This window comes from Microcaecilia unicolor, chromosome 1, assembly GCF_901765095.1.
Source record: "Microcaecilia unicolor chromosome 1, aMicUni1.1, whole genome shotgun sequence".
Lineage (NCBI taxonomy): Eukaryota > Metazoa > Chordata > Amphibia > Gymnophiona > Siphonopidae > Microcaecilia > Microcaecilia unicolor.
In genome coordinates this window covers 407,553,634-407,568,175 of record NC_044031.1, presented here as the reverse complement: position 1 = coordinate 407,568,175, position 14,542 = coordinate 407,553,634, and the positions used below count along the sequence as shown (strand labels likewise).

The 14,542-nt window shown below is 39.7% G+C and overlaps 1 protein-coding gene across 2 annotated transcripts in view; it reads right to left on the bottom strand.

Annotated features, from left to right (window-relative positions):
* Window positions 1-14,542, bottom strand: part of DCDC2 (doublecortin domain containing 2) — a 342,131-nt gene that overhangs the window by 109,701 nt on the left and 217,888 nt on the right. For both annotated transcript variants that reach the window (XM_030211482.1, XM_030211491.1), the window contains one exon: window positions 5,264-5,459. In XM_030211482.1, coding sequence (XP_030067342.1) covers window positions 5,264-5,459 — 196 coding nt within the window. The remainder of the gene's footprint in view (window positions 1-5,263; window positions 5,460-14,542) is intronic.

The window sequence follows — 14,542 nt, the reverse complement described above, 5'->3', positions numbered from 1 at the left end:
TGCAGTTTAAGATTATAGCGGAGGGTGTTATGGTAGCATTAATGCTGTTAAAGGTCAGGGAAGTACTTCATATGCAAGTATTAGAGCATTCAGCAGATGTCATATGTGTACAACAAAAAGAGCCAAAAAGACACACAGAAGGCAATCACTACCGTCATATCAGAAAGAATAAACAGATTTAGTGGGATAGCAGCAAATGAATTTGAGCAAGTTATTATTCAAAGCAGATTATTTTAGATATGGTTTTGAGGTTTTAGCATTAGGGAGATGATAGCTCCTATAAAAGATGGCAGACCTAGGTCAGGATTAGGAAGAGTCAACACTGCTATGGAGGAGCAAGATAAAGCTGTTTATAATTATTATTATTAGCATTTGTATAGCGCTACAAGACGCACGCAGCGCTAAACATCTGACATAGAGAGACAGTCCCTGCTCAATAGAGCTTACAATCTAAAAAAAAAAATTGACAGACAAGACAATAAGGGGAGGGACATACTGGGTGAGAAGGAACAAGGGGGAGGCAAATGAGTAATGGCTAGGAGCCAAAAGCATCCGTGAAAAGGTGGGTTTTCAGCATAGATTTGAAAACGGGTAGAGATGGAGCTAGACGTACAGGCTCAGGAAGTTTATTCCAGGCAAAAGGAGCCGCGAGAGAAAAGGAATGAAGCCTAGAGTTAGTGGAGGAGAAGGTGGATGACAAGAGAGATTTGTCCAGCGAGCGGAGGTCACGGGGAGGAATGTAGGGAGAGATGAGAGTGGAGAGGTAATGGGGGGGGGGGGGGGGGGGGGGCAGCAGAATGGATGCATTTAAAGGTAAGTAATAGAAGTTTGAACTGTATACGGAAGCGAACAGGGAGCTTGAGGAATAGGCTAGTGTGGGTATAACTATTTTGGCGGAAAATAAGCCGTGCTGCAGAATTTTGGACTGACTGGAGAGGAGAGAGATGACTGAGCAGAAGACCAGTAAGAAGTAAATTGCAATAATCCAAGCAAGAGGTGACAAGGGTGTGGATAAGGGTTTTGGCAGCGTATTCAGAAAGGAAGGGGCGAATTTTACTAATGTTGTGGATAAAGAAACAACAGGTTTTGGCGATCTGTTGAATATGTGCAGAGAAGGAGAGAGATGAATCAAAGATGATGCCAAGATTACGAGCCGAGGATACAGGGAGGATGTGAGAGCCAGAAAGCCATGACAAACTGGTTACAGTAAACGGGGCTATAGTTTACTGGTAATTTGCAGTCAGGCAAGTAAGAAGCACACACAGGATAAGCTTGCAATATCCAGAAAATTCTTCATACTCAAGGCCAGGCATTAAATTTACAAGGGCAATAAAATGTGCTTGACAGAAACAGAGGAGGATAACATACACTCTGGAATGCACTGCCTGAAAGGCTGCGTTTAACACAAGACTATCTCTACTTCAGGAAGCAGGTGAAAGCTTGGCTCTTCAACCAGGCCTTTACTGGAAGAAGTAACTCATTAGTCTCATTAGGAGTGACTCAGGCGGCATATACTTCAGCAGGACATGTTTATGCACTCCAACCCTAGCTGAGATAATATTTAACCATTTCTCTGACCTCATGAGCAACTTTCTTTAAATCAATCACCTTACTGTCTAACTCTTCCTACTTTCTTACCCTTCTATATGTTACATCTTTGCTTTACCCTTCGCTATCAAATTATAATGTTCTATTATGTATTGTGCTGACATTGTAAATAATATACCATGCCATACTTTGTATTGTTTTTGAATATTTTTACTGCTATAATTGTCTATTGCTCATGTTTGATCTATTCTTACTGTACACCACCTTGAGTGAATTCCTTCAAAAAGGCGGTAAATAAATCCTAATAAATAAATAAATTATATAACATACTAGTTTAGGACAGGGTCTGCAACAATAGCTAAAACTCTGGAACAAGGGGCCCTTTTACTAAGCCACGTAAGTGCCTATGTGCGCCCAATGCACAGCAATTCACAGTTAACGCCAAGCTACTGCGTGACCTGTTTGGTAATTTCATTTTTTACGCGTACCCAATATGTGGGCTGGAAAATATTTTTTATTTTCTGGTGCGTGGGCAGTAATCGGCATTTTAAACGCATAGACCATTACCTTCCTGGTTACCACGTGAGATCTTACCGCTAGGTGAATGGCTGGCGGTAAGGTCTCAGACCCAAAATGGACGCGCGGCAATTTTCATTTTGCCGCATGTCCATTTTCGGCAAACATTTTATAAAAGGCATTTTTTACAGGTACTCTGAAAAATGATTCTTTGTGCAGCCAAAACATGTGTCTACACTACCGCAGGCCATTTTTCAGTACGTCTTAGTAAAAGGGCCCCTAAGTGAGCCTCTTTAGAAGATTGATAGATGGAAATTTAAGTTATGTAAGGAGCAAGAGCAGTTGTCAATATCTATCACAAATAATATTTTTCATACATACAAAAACCAGAATATCATAAGACAATGAACACAAAGGAAGACTAGGACAAGAAATTATTGCAAAAAAACAGGGACTGGCAATGAAAAAATATTGAGTTGTGATGGGTCCAGTTGCTGCTATCTGTCAGTTAGGGTTTCATCAGGGGCACAATACAGAAACACTACTTCTTGTTTATTGTTTATTGCGCATTTACTATATCACTTGTCAGTGTCACCACTATAAAGCATTTTATAGACTAAATTCAGCTAGAAAAGAATGCCAATTAATTTAATAGAATAGAGGAAACATAGAAGAAAACAGAATGTCAAAGAGAATAGATTTAAACCCAAGGCAGGCATACCACCTCCCCCATGATCCAGCGCTGAATGAACGGTCTATGGTGAATGCCAAAATAAAATAATGGGTCTTCAGCCTACTTTGAATTTACTTTCATGAATACATATTTGTTCATACTGCATGATCTGCAAGAATAGTTTTGCTGTTGGTGTCATTAGATCTGTCTGCTGTGTTTGATCTAATCAACCATACTCACTTATTGACTACGTTGCAAACACTGGAAGTTCGTGGTATGATTTTAGACTGATTTATATCATACTTGAATCTCACCAGTTTTGGGTTAAGTGGAATACTGCATTATCAGGATGTCACACCCTTTCTTGGGATGTTCCTCCTGGTTCAGTTCTAGTGCCGTTACCCTAATATTTTTCTTAGCCCCCTTGCACTTCTTATCCAGGATTTGGATATTGCCAGTTATTATTATGCAGATGACAGTCAAAGCTATATCGTATGGATCCACTGGCAATTGATATTGCTCCCTTAAATAGCTTTCTAGAGGCTGTGGTCAAGCTTTTGGCATATCATGAAATGAAATGAAACCACTCTAAGTCTACAGGTGTATGGTACACTGATAAAGCCACTGCCCTTAACTTGTCACCTACTGTACAAGGTGTTCCAACTGACACTACTGTGATTTGCGATTCTGTTAGATAACAAATTAAAGGACCCTTTTACTAACAGGCACCTAACACAGTTTAAAATGGTTTAACACAGGACAAACTCAGGTGTCCTGCAGTATGTGCCAAATTTCAGCGTTCTAACCACAGAGTGTTCCTATGCTGATCAGTTGGCGCAGCTACATTATCACGTTAACTAGTTAGCTCAGGGATACTGCACAAGTGCTATTTTTCTTTTAAAGGCTGCATGCTAATGGCTACAAACAATGGAAACTACAACCACAGAAGAACCAAAGTCTTCCGCACAGATATACAGATAGGCAAACACAGCAGGGGTGACATGAAGGATGATGCAGAACAAAGCACGTCCAGTGGACTAAAAAATTCACATCAGCTGCATTATTTAAAATCAAGTGCACTTATCTGAAAATCAACAGATTGGTAGTGAGTACCAATCTGTTGATTTTCAGATAAGTAACTTTTTTAATGACTGCGACATCATATTGACCTTTTGTCATTTTTGCATTTTGGAATCTGTATATTCCTTTTTGGGGACAATTTCTTCCGTATTTGGGATGTTTCACTTATAGTTATTACATTGTTACACACATGTGAATGGTGACCTCAAGGATGTATCTGGGCATCAAATGTACGAGCCCAAAATAGAAGGCTCGGAGTTCTTGTTGCCTAAGTAAGCTTTAGATGCGTAGGCGTCATAGCTTAGATAACTGAGTCGCCATTCTTTTCACATAAGTTTATCTTTATGAGTTTGTGTTAGTTGTTTCATCCCTGTATCATTTTCATTTCATTTGGGATATTTTCGTTTTCAAAAAGAAGACATATAACGTCATCCAGAGAGGAACTCCTGATTCATGTTGTCTTTTACATGCCACCTTTGTAAAAACGTCATTTTTTTTTGTAGATCATAGGGGTGGGGACAATAGAGAGCCATAGTAAGCACCCCAGTCACAGTAAGTATGTCAGTAGCCTTGAACTGTTTGCCTTTTTGTTTTCCAGGTATTTCACTTACTCATAAATCTTCTTTTGCAGTGGTTTAATTTTGTACATGTTTTATTTTCCGGTACAGGCTGTTGCAAGATCCCCTGATGAAACCGTTTGGTGAAACAGGTCCCATCGGGATCACCAGCATAAAGATAAGCTTGTCCCGCTTTTCTAAAAAAAAAAAAAAATTTTGAATGGCCACTGAACAATACAAATGATTAAAAGGCCCTTTTACTAAAGGGTTGACGCGTGGCAACCCGGAACTATCACCAGCACAACGTGGGTGGCTACTGGTAATCCTTCCCCCAGCGAGCGACATTTCCGGCACTAGCAGAAATATTGAAAAAATATTTCCGCAGGGGTTTACCCTGGGTTACTCAGCAAAGCATTCAGGTATCACTCAAGGTTGGTATTTCCACACAGAAGATTCACAACGATTTTTAATCTTCTTTTGTAGAAAAAGAATTTATCAACAGAAAGTAAGGCACTTCATGAGTCAATAAATGTTAAAGTTGTTGTATTAATATAGAAAAACTAAACTAAAGAAAAAAAGACATAGTCAGATGACCCTTAAACATTAACCACCCCACCCCCCACCCCCCCCCCCCCCCCCCCCCCCCCGGTTACTAAGCTGCACTAGTGGCTGCTGGTGAACTAATGCTGACACAGCTCATTCACTCTGAATGGGCTGTACTGGCACTGCCACACAGTTAGTAAATGGGGGGGGGGGGGGGGGATTAAAAAAAAAAGGTTTTTTTTGATTGCTTAAATCCTACCAAAAAAACATAAAAGGTAGAAGGGATGCAACCATCTTCAATAAGCACTGACAGTAAAAAAGCACTGGTATACGTGGTATCACTTACCATTATCTTGGAGAACATACGTTGAATTTGTTATTCTTATGTTTTGCTTGACTTTGATGGTTTTGTTCGAAAACACAGCGTTCTCTCGGGTTTCAGCCTGTTTTATTTTATCTTTTCTCTTTGGAGGCTGAGGGGACAGTAATGTTTCTCCTGTATCACTGGATCCTCCGGTAGATTTGGTCTGTCTACCATGTCCCTGAGAAAACAATTACTTGCATTGTTAAGACGCAGTATGTTTAATCTTTTGCTCCTCGTGAAAGTTCACAGTACAATTTTACATTACTACATCATCAAATATCCCTTGCTCTTTTATTACAGGTAACCCCCAGAAGTAGGCAGTCACATATAATATCTGACAATATCAGGATAATTGATTAAAAGATATATATATATTTTGTATTTTGATGAAAAGACAAAGGATATTTTTGAGAAATACATTTATGAAGAAATGAGGCTTTTGGGGATAGTGGGAAATTTGAAGGCCTATTTTCTTTTCATTAATTTTTAATTTACAATTACAGAAAACAAACGCTGCAATTTATACTTCTAAAGCAAAAACAAGTAATAAGAAAACCTAGAAACAAGGACAATTCAATCTTAAATTTGTCCACAATAAAAGGAAAAAATAGAGAATGAAACCAAGAAAAGGAAAATGTAAAATGAAAAATCAAATACCCTCCAGCTAGCCCTCAACAGCATAATCAAACCTTAGCTCTCAATTCTTCTTTTGCCACTATGAAGTCCAAGAGTGATTTTGGATCCATGAAGATATAATTTTTACCTTCAAATAGCAGAACACATTGACAAGGAAATGTTAACACAAAATTCACTCCTAGAGCCAAAGCTCTGGGCCACAATACTAAAAATTCCTGAGGTCCGTTTTGTGTGTCTCTAGACAAATCAGGAATAACACGTACTTTAGATCCAAAAAAATAACTCATTCATAAAACAAAAATAAACACGAAAGACATTATTTCTGTCTGGTTCTAATGCAAGTCACCAACAAGGTTGTTCTTTGGGTAACAACTTCAAGAGATGACTCTAAAAAAAACTCCATCAAATTGAAATGGTCTTTCTGATTACTCCCCAAGCATTAAATATTGGGCCTGCACAAGTGGTGGAATAGTCTCTGAAGGAACTTTTAGAATCTCAATAAAATACTTCTGAACCATATCTAATGGTGAAATCAGAGGAGATTTGGGAAAATTCACAAATCTAAGATTTTTTCTTCTGATTTGATTCTACAGACACTATATAGCTTATCCTTTAATAGAGTGACATGAAGGTCAGCTATCTTAGCCTCCAAATAACCAATCTGGTTGGAATGTTGCCCAACAGTCTTACCAGAGGCATGGTTAATCTGTGAGGAAAAAGTCTCAGAAACCTTTTGAAAAGAGTCATCGAGACTCTGTAAGGCCTCCCAAATAGAGTGCATTGTGACAACTTTAGGTCTTACCAACTCCAACTCCCTTGGGAGGATAGGAGGCAACAATTCTTGGACTGGGGGCTGCATCTTCACAGCTTGCTGTATCCTCTAATCTTCCTCCTCCCTTGATGGAAAAACTTCCGGAGCTGAACTCACTACCAGGGATCCATCTAGGGAGTCAGGAAACAATCCACTTCCAGCTGAAGCCTGGCTTAATCCACTGACAAGGTATGCATTCACAGGCTTTGGAGGCATTGTCTGACCGACAGGGCTCAATGGGGCACCGTTCCTGCTGCTGCTGCCGAAAGAATCCAGAAGCAGAGCAAAAAGAGGAACAGGAGTGGAAGCCGCAGGAATGCCGAAGCCCTCTATGGTCATCTGCCGCAACCTGGAAGGGGAAAGCAGGGGCAGAGGGCTCCCAATGCTCACATCCCTTCCTCTTTCTTCCCATACCACAAAAGCGTCAAGGAATCCAAGGAGATCCAGGAGCAGAAACAGCCACGGTAAGCAGGAGCATTCATCTGGCACAAATTACACTGTCGCCATCTTAACACAAAGAATTTTTGGAGGCATATTTTCAAAGCACTCAGACTTACAAAGTTACAGAGGGGCCCTTTTACAAAGTGGCAGTAAGCCCACAGCAGGCTTACCGCGTGGCAGTCTGAAAATACTGCCAGCCCAATGCAGGCACTGGTGGTAGTTCCAAACCCAGCACACACCTTTTCCGGTACTAGGGAAAATAGGTCCCTATTTTTTACCGCAGCAGTTACCCGGTTACCGCTGGGTTAGTGCAGGGGCCCTTACTGCCACCTCAATGGGTGGCGGTAAGTGCTCGTCCCCCCCCCCCCCCCCACATAGCCACAAGGTATGCAAAATCTTACCACATGGCCATTTCTTTTTTCGGCCTTTTTACCTGCAGTGGTAAAAAGAGCCTCAGCGTGCGGCAAAAATGTTCACCACCGCTAGTGCAGGGCCCTTTTTACTGCAGCATGGTAAAAGGACCCCATAGTAATCTATGGAACTTTGTAAGTCTAAGTACTTTGAAAATGAGCCCCCACAGTGACTATTTTGAGTTTCTTAACAGACAAAAAGCTAGTCATTACCTTGTTTAAAGTCTCTTAAGATAAATAATCAAGTTATTTTAGGGCTTAACTACTCTAAAAGAAAACAAAGCTAGTTATTGTACATTTAAACAACCTTAACAGAAAGTCTTAGGTTCCTTGTGTGTCTTTCTTCCCTCTGCTCCCCCCCTTCCCCCCCCCCCCCCCAGTACACTCCTTAATTTATAGTCTCTCATTCTAATTACAAGGACGAGAGGGACATTTTTGCACAACAGATATATGTAGGGGTAGTGATTTTAGAAAAGATCAGGGGCCATATAATATAAAGGGATAATGATGAGATGTGTGCCTAGGACCTTTTATGTGAAGTCCACTGCAGGGACCCCTAGCTCTGTGATGTCTGTGTGGCTAGTCTACTAGGAAAGCTGGTTCCTCCTACGTCCCAATGGCTTGATTTTATGCGTTTTTCACTTGGACTTTTGGGGATTTTTTTTGTTTTGTTTTTTTAGAACATGGTCCAAAAAGATAGACATACTAAGTAGAATATCATCTAGGAAATGGTCATTTTCAAAGAAGTAAGACATTTTTCTGGTTTGAAAATAGTCATTGTCACTAATTGATTTTTGATTGTTTTCAGCAACATGTCCAAAGTCAGATTTATTTATTTATTTATTTATTGAATTTGTATCCCACATTTTCCCACCTTTTTGCAGGCTCAATGTGGCTTACATTATGCCATAATGGCGATCGCCATTTCCGGAATGAGAAATACAAAGTAGTATTGCATTTAAAGTACATAAATGTTGAAATAAATTGTAAAATAAGTTAGATAAACATTTCATTTCAGGCATGAGAGATAAGGGGGTAATGCATTAACGTTAATTAATGACAAATTAATTGAAGCAAACAGGAATGAAGAGTTCAATATTGTCTGGTTCTGGTAGAGTTTTAATGTCAGGACATGAATGGAGGGGAAGGAAGACAGAGGACGTATATGCACATGGATGGAGTGGAGGAGGAGAGGAGACATGCTGGACATGGATGGAGGGGAGGGAAGACAGAGGAGGAGATGCACATGGATTTAGGGGAGAGAGGAGAAATTCTGGACATGGATGGAAGGGAGGGAAGAGTGCAGAAGTGAGATGAACATGAATGGAGGGGAGGAGAGAGGAGAAATGCTGGACATAGATAGAGGGGGAGAGGAAAAATGCTGGATGTGGATGGAAAGAGGAAGGAGATGCATACTGACGAAATGAGGGAAAGGGAAAAGAGGAGAAAAACTGCACATGGATAAATAAAATAGGCAAAAGCAGGATCCACTCTATACCTCCTCCAGTCAAATCCGTGGAGGACCCAGCTTTTACCTATGGATGTAGGGCAAGAATGGTTCAATCGATGGCCCCTCAATGCCGGGGCGCAGCAAGATTTCTCAGCTAGGCTACTCTGATGGTGCTGAAGGTGCATTTGGCTGCGTGGCTCTCAAAGGAGATACCAACTGTTCAATCGTGACAGACAGCCATTATCCATGCTTTTACTATGGAGTGGCGGTGCCAGTTCCAGAACTTATGGGAGCCATTTTGAGCCACATTAACTCCCACTAACAGAAGAAGGATCTTGAACTTTTAAACCTGGAACCTCTCCTTGTGACATGGACTCAGTGTAGCCCTTTGTACCAGAGTGCCCTGGGGAGGGTGGGAGGGAGGAAGGTGGGGGTATCTTGCTGCAAAATGCTTAAGTATGTTAACCTATGCTGTTTGCGCTCTGTTTTGTCTCTGTAGCCAAGTTTCTCCTCTGGAGTTGAATTGTTGTTCTCATTTTCATATGGTTGTACATGTAATAAAAGGGATTTCACCATAAAATAGCACTAAGTAGGCACTTGCCCTCATAAACCAGGAGCCATGGTAGAAAATAAAGGGGACCTATATTTAGGGATCTAGAAGGCATATTTGGAGACTATTCTACAAAGAAATGTAAGCATCTACTTTCCTTTATAGAATACCAGTGTAACTTGGTATATTTATATGTATGTGCTTAGGCATGAGCACTTATGCCTGCCCTAGAGCTGGTGTAAATGCTCACATGTAGGTTGTGTAGGTATGAGCATAACTTTTATCATTTTATAAGTTGCATACATTAACCTAACATAGTCTATAAATGGCTTGCAAATTTACACGTGCAAAATTGTGAGCTACCCTGAGATGCATGTGCAACTAAACTGGGTTAGCACCAATAATTGGGTGCTAGAAATCATTGGCATTGACAATCTGGATTTGCATATGCATCTTTCTACACGCTATTCTATAAAGATCCATGCACAAGTTTTATAGTGCGCAACTCAAAAGAGGGTGTGGCCATGTCAGAAGCATGGGTAGGTCGGGGCATTCACTAATACTAACTTAAACAACAGGATTTACACCAGATTTCAGTTGATGTAAATCTTTGTGCCCAAAGTATTCTATAAATGGCGTACAACTCGCAGCACCGTTTATAGAACAGCACTTCACACTGATATTTTTCAGCGCCATTTACTGAATCTAGTCCCTAAGTGTGTATTCCACCCAGACTCTACCCATGTGAATATCCACCTACATACTATGTGCTATCAGAGATATACATGTACTTACAGAATAGCATGTAGCCAGATCATAGCTATTTAAATGTATATGTGTTTATATATGCATGTAAATGATTAGAATACCAGAATTTATTTATTTGTTACATTTGTATCCCACATTTTCCCACATATTTGTAGGCTCAATGTGGCTTACATAGTACCGGAGAGGCATTTGCAGACTCCGGTGTAAACAAATACAAAGTGATATTGTGGTAAGATAAAGTTAATTGTGGTAAGATAAATGTGCATAGACGGCCCCTTGCAGAATTACTCCATAGTGCATTGTTATAGAACGCTAGTATTTCATTGCACTTTATCTTTCGTAGGACTGAAATTATTCATATGTTGCAGTATGTGTTTATAGCGGTGTAGTGGAGAAAGAAAGCGACTTAAGGTTGCTGTAATGCGTACTTGGGTTTAAAACAAAGCTCTGTAACTGTAGGTTAAAGAAGAGAGTCAGGTCAGTAGAAGACAGACCATGAGCTTTCACAGATGTCCAGAAGAGTCCAGAATAAGCCAAGTGAGGAGAAAAACAGAGCAATATTCTCCATGAGTATAGTCAATTAAAAATCTGTTTGCTAGATTGCTTTTTGTTAAAATTGGCAAAAGGTAAGACAGTCTAATTAAAACCACTGGGATATGTATTTACAGCTACAATATGCATTAACTTCAGGAGCTGATGTAACATTGCCCATGGCTTCCATAGCAGTGCTGTTGCATTCACTGGATACAACACGTTAACATATGTTTAGAGGTCTGGAAGTGAATAATTCAGTTGGAGTCTGAGAGGACTGCATGGAAGAACAGAGCGGACAACAATTACACTCAGTTCACCAGAATTTTCAAACAAAGTCAAAAAATGATGGTATTGAGCAAATGCCCTTGCTTTTGGTCTAGAATTGTTCTCCCTCTTGCTGGTTCCTGAACCAGCTGCTCCATAAAGCAGTCCTTGATTTCATCGAGGAACTTTACTTCCCTAGTGTGCCCTGATGTTATATTTACTCAGTCAATATTGGAGTAACTGAAATCACCCATTATTATTGTGTTACCCAGTTTAATAGACTCCCTAATTTCTGATAACATTTCTGCATCTGTTCATCCTGGCCAGGTGGTGCACTCCTATATTTTTCCCTTTACACATGGATTTTCTATTCATAAGGGTTCCAATATGTGTTTTGTGTCCTGTAGAATTTTTAGTCTATTCGATTCAAGGCCCTCCTTAACACCAATTTGGTCCACCCTATCACTGGGATATAATTTGTACTCTGGTATTCCTGCCACCAGATCACAGAGATGCCTATAATATCTATCTTTAAAATGTGTCTGCTCTGTATTTAAAGACAGCTGGGGGCTTATTTTCAAAAAAGAAAAATGTCTAAAACGGGGCATAAAGCAGCATTTGGACGTTTTGCTTGCCTAAACGTTCAAATCGCTATTTTCAAAATCCATTTTGTAGTCATTTATCTATGCATTTTGTCTACAGTCTGTTCAAATCACAAGGGGATATTTCAGGGGCATGTTGGGGGTGGGATTTTTATTTAAAGTACTTAGCTCAATTCTTGTACCCAACGGGGCTCTCCAATTTACTTTTATGTAAGCTTCTTCAGGGGACTAAGCCTCTAAGCACTTAGTCCCCCGAAAAAGCTTATGTAAAAGTGAAACCGAGAGTCCTGTTGAGTACAAGAATTGAGAGCTAACTGCTTTATATACATCTGTTTAATGTTTGCATGTATTGGAAAGCCAGAGTAAGGATTTGAATTATTTGAAGAAGTTTGAGTGCACAATATAGAAACAAAATTGAAATAAAAAATTTGAAAGGAAGTTTTTTTAGGCTGATGAGAAGAATGAAGTCTGATGGATGTTGGCACTAAGATTTCTTTGCTTGCTGCCACGCCAGGACATGAGGTCTTTTTCCTCCTTTTTAAGCTTTTTTAAGTAGGATATTTAATTAGATAAACAATATAAGATTTACAAACATACCTGTGTCTTCAGCTTTAATGATTATTTAATAACAACTAAGCCACAAAAAAGTGATCTAAATGACCAGATTACCACTGGAGGAATAAAGGAATGAGCCCCCCCCCCTTTACTCCCCCTGTGGTCACTGACCCCCATCCCACCCCCAAAGATGTGAAAGAACAGTACATACCAGCCTCTATGACAGCTTCAGATGTTATAGCCAGTCCTATTATAGCAGCAAGCAGATCTCTGGAGTAGTCTAGTGGTCTGTGCAGTGCACTGTGGAGAAGGGGACCCAGGCCCATAATTCATTCTGTTACACTTGTGGTGTAAAATATCATCCCCCCCAAAGCCCACCAAAAACCTACTGTACCCACATACAGTTGATACCTGAAGCCATAAGGGCTATTATAGTGGTGTATAGTTGGGCACAATAGGTTTTTGGTGTGTTTTCAAGAAATGCCCATACAATATAAAGGGATTATGGAGAGATGTGTACCTGGGAGCTTTTATGTGAAGTCCACTTCAGTGCTCCCTAGAGTGCCCCACTGCTCAATCTACTAAGAATGCTGGCTCCTCCTACATCCCAATAGCTTGATTTTTTGCATTTTTCGCTTGGACTTTTTCCCCCCCAAAAAATGAACCTCAAAGATATGCACAAAGCACAAAAACATCTAGCAAGTAGCCATTTTGGAAAAAAAATGATAGATGTTTTGCTGTTTTGAAAATCGCTATATTTGCTATTTGGATTCTGGACGTTTTGAGTAAAACATCCAAAGTCAGACTTAGACATCATATCGAAAATACCCCTCCTGGTCTAGTATCGTTTTTATTGCAACCTCGCTATCGAGATCCCTATCTTCCTTGTTTTGGTGATAACTTTTAAAGATACTCAAAATTACATGGTTTGGAACAAGGTAACTGTCAGCATTCCCTGTTTCTATTTTAAAAGCTGCTCGCTCTCTCTCTCCAAGACAGAGTGAATTTGCTTACCTTCAACAGGTGTTCATTCCATCTCTTGTCTCCTTTTGACATCCAAACTTCCTAAATATGCCACTCACCTCTACTGGCTTGGCTTTCTTATACTTCAAGCCATCTCTAATCCATTCCAATCTGTCTTTCACCCTCTGTAGTCCACAGAAATATCCCTTACTTAATTTTCTAGCACTTTGTTTGCAGCCAAGGCAAAGATCCATTACATAGTATTCATCTTTTTTTGATTTATCCACTACTTATGACACAACTTACTTGCATTTATAGAATCGGTTTTCTACAATGCTCAGAGTGATTTACAACAAATTTCTTCACCTATAACACAGCAATTTACAACATCAAATACTGAAAGAAAATAATCACATTTTTTAATACACACAAACTTAATATATGAATTACTAGTATACAAAGGAAATCTAAGGAGTCCTTTAACTAAAGTGTGCTAATGGATTTAGCACACACTAAATGCCACACAGCCTTTTGTACCTATGGGCTGCATGGCATTTAGCGTGCACTAATCATTAGCATGTGCTAAATCTGTTAGCATACCTTAGTAAAAGGGCCCCTAAGACTCTAACCATTAAATCGAACAATATACAGTCGAATGCAAACATTCAAGATGTTTCATTTTTTGCCTTTATGTCACCACTAAAATTTGACTCTTCCGTTCTAGAAACAACCACCAAAACCATTATATCCTCTCCCATCACCTTCTACTTAGGATACTAACCTTCACAGGTTTTCCACTGAACCATTTTTCTCCACTAAAGTCTGTGGAATATTCAACTGCATGACTTACAATGAAAGAACAGTTACAAAAATATTCAAAACATTATTTGCACATAATAAACCAAAAAGTCTTGATTGTATAAGTCTTCATACCCTTAGTTATAGCAAACTCAATTTAACTCTGTTTCCAAAAAGTGTCATAGTAAGGCCCAAAATAAGTTAAATACAACCCATATGTTCTTTTATGTTGAAAGTGTGGAGCAGGTTCTGCAAATCAGTGAAACAACCTTCAACTTTCAAGGATTATGAATTGTATTTTTTTATAGATAGTGTGTGAAAAATGTCCATGTCTGTGAAGATTTCTGCAAGAAATGTATCTTCCTTCAATGTCAGTACAACCATTCAATCTCTCCGTTACACCGGCTCCCCATCTGCTTCCACATATAGGGGCCAGATTCTATATATGGCACCTAAAACATCTGCGCAGTAAACATTTC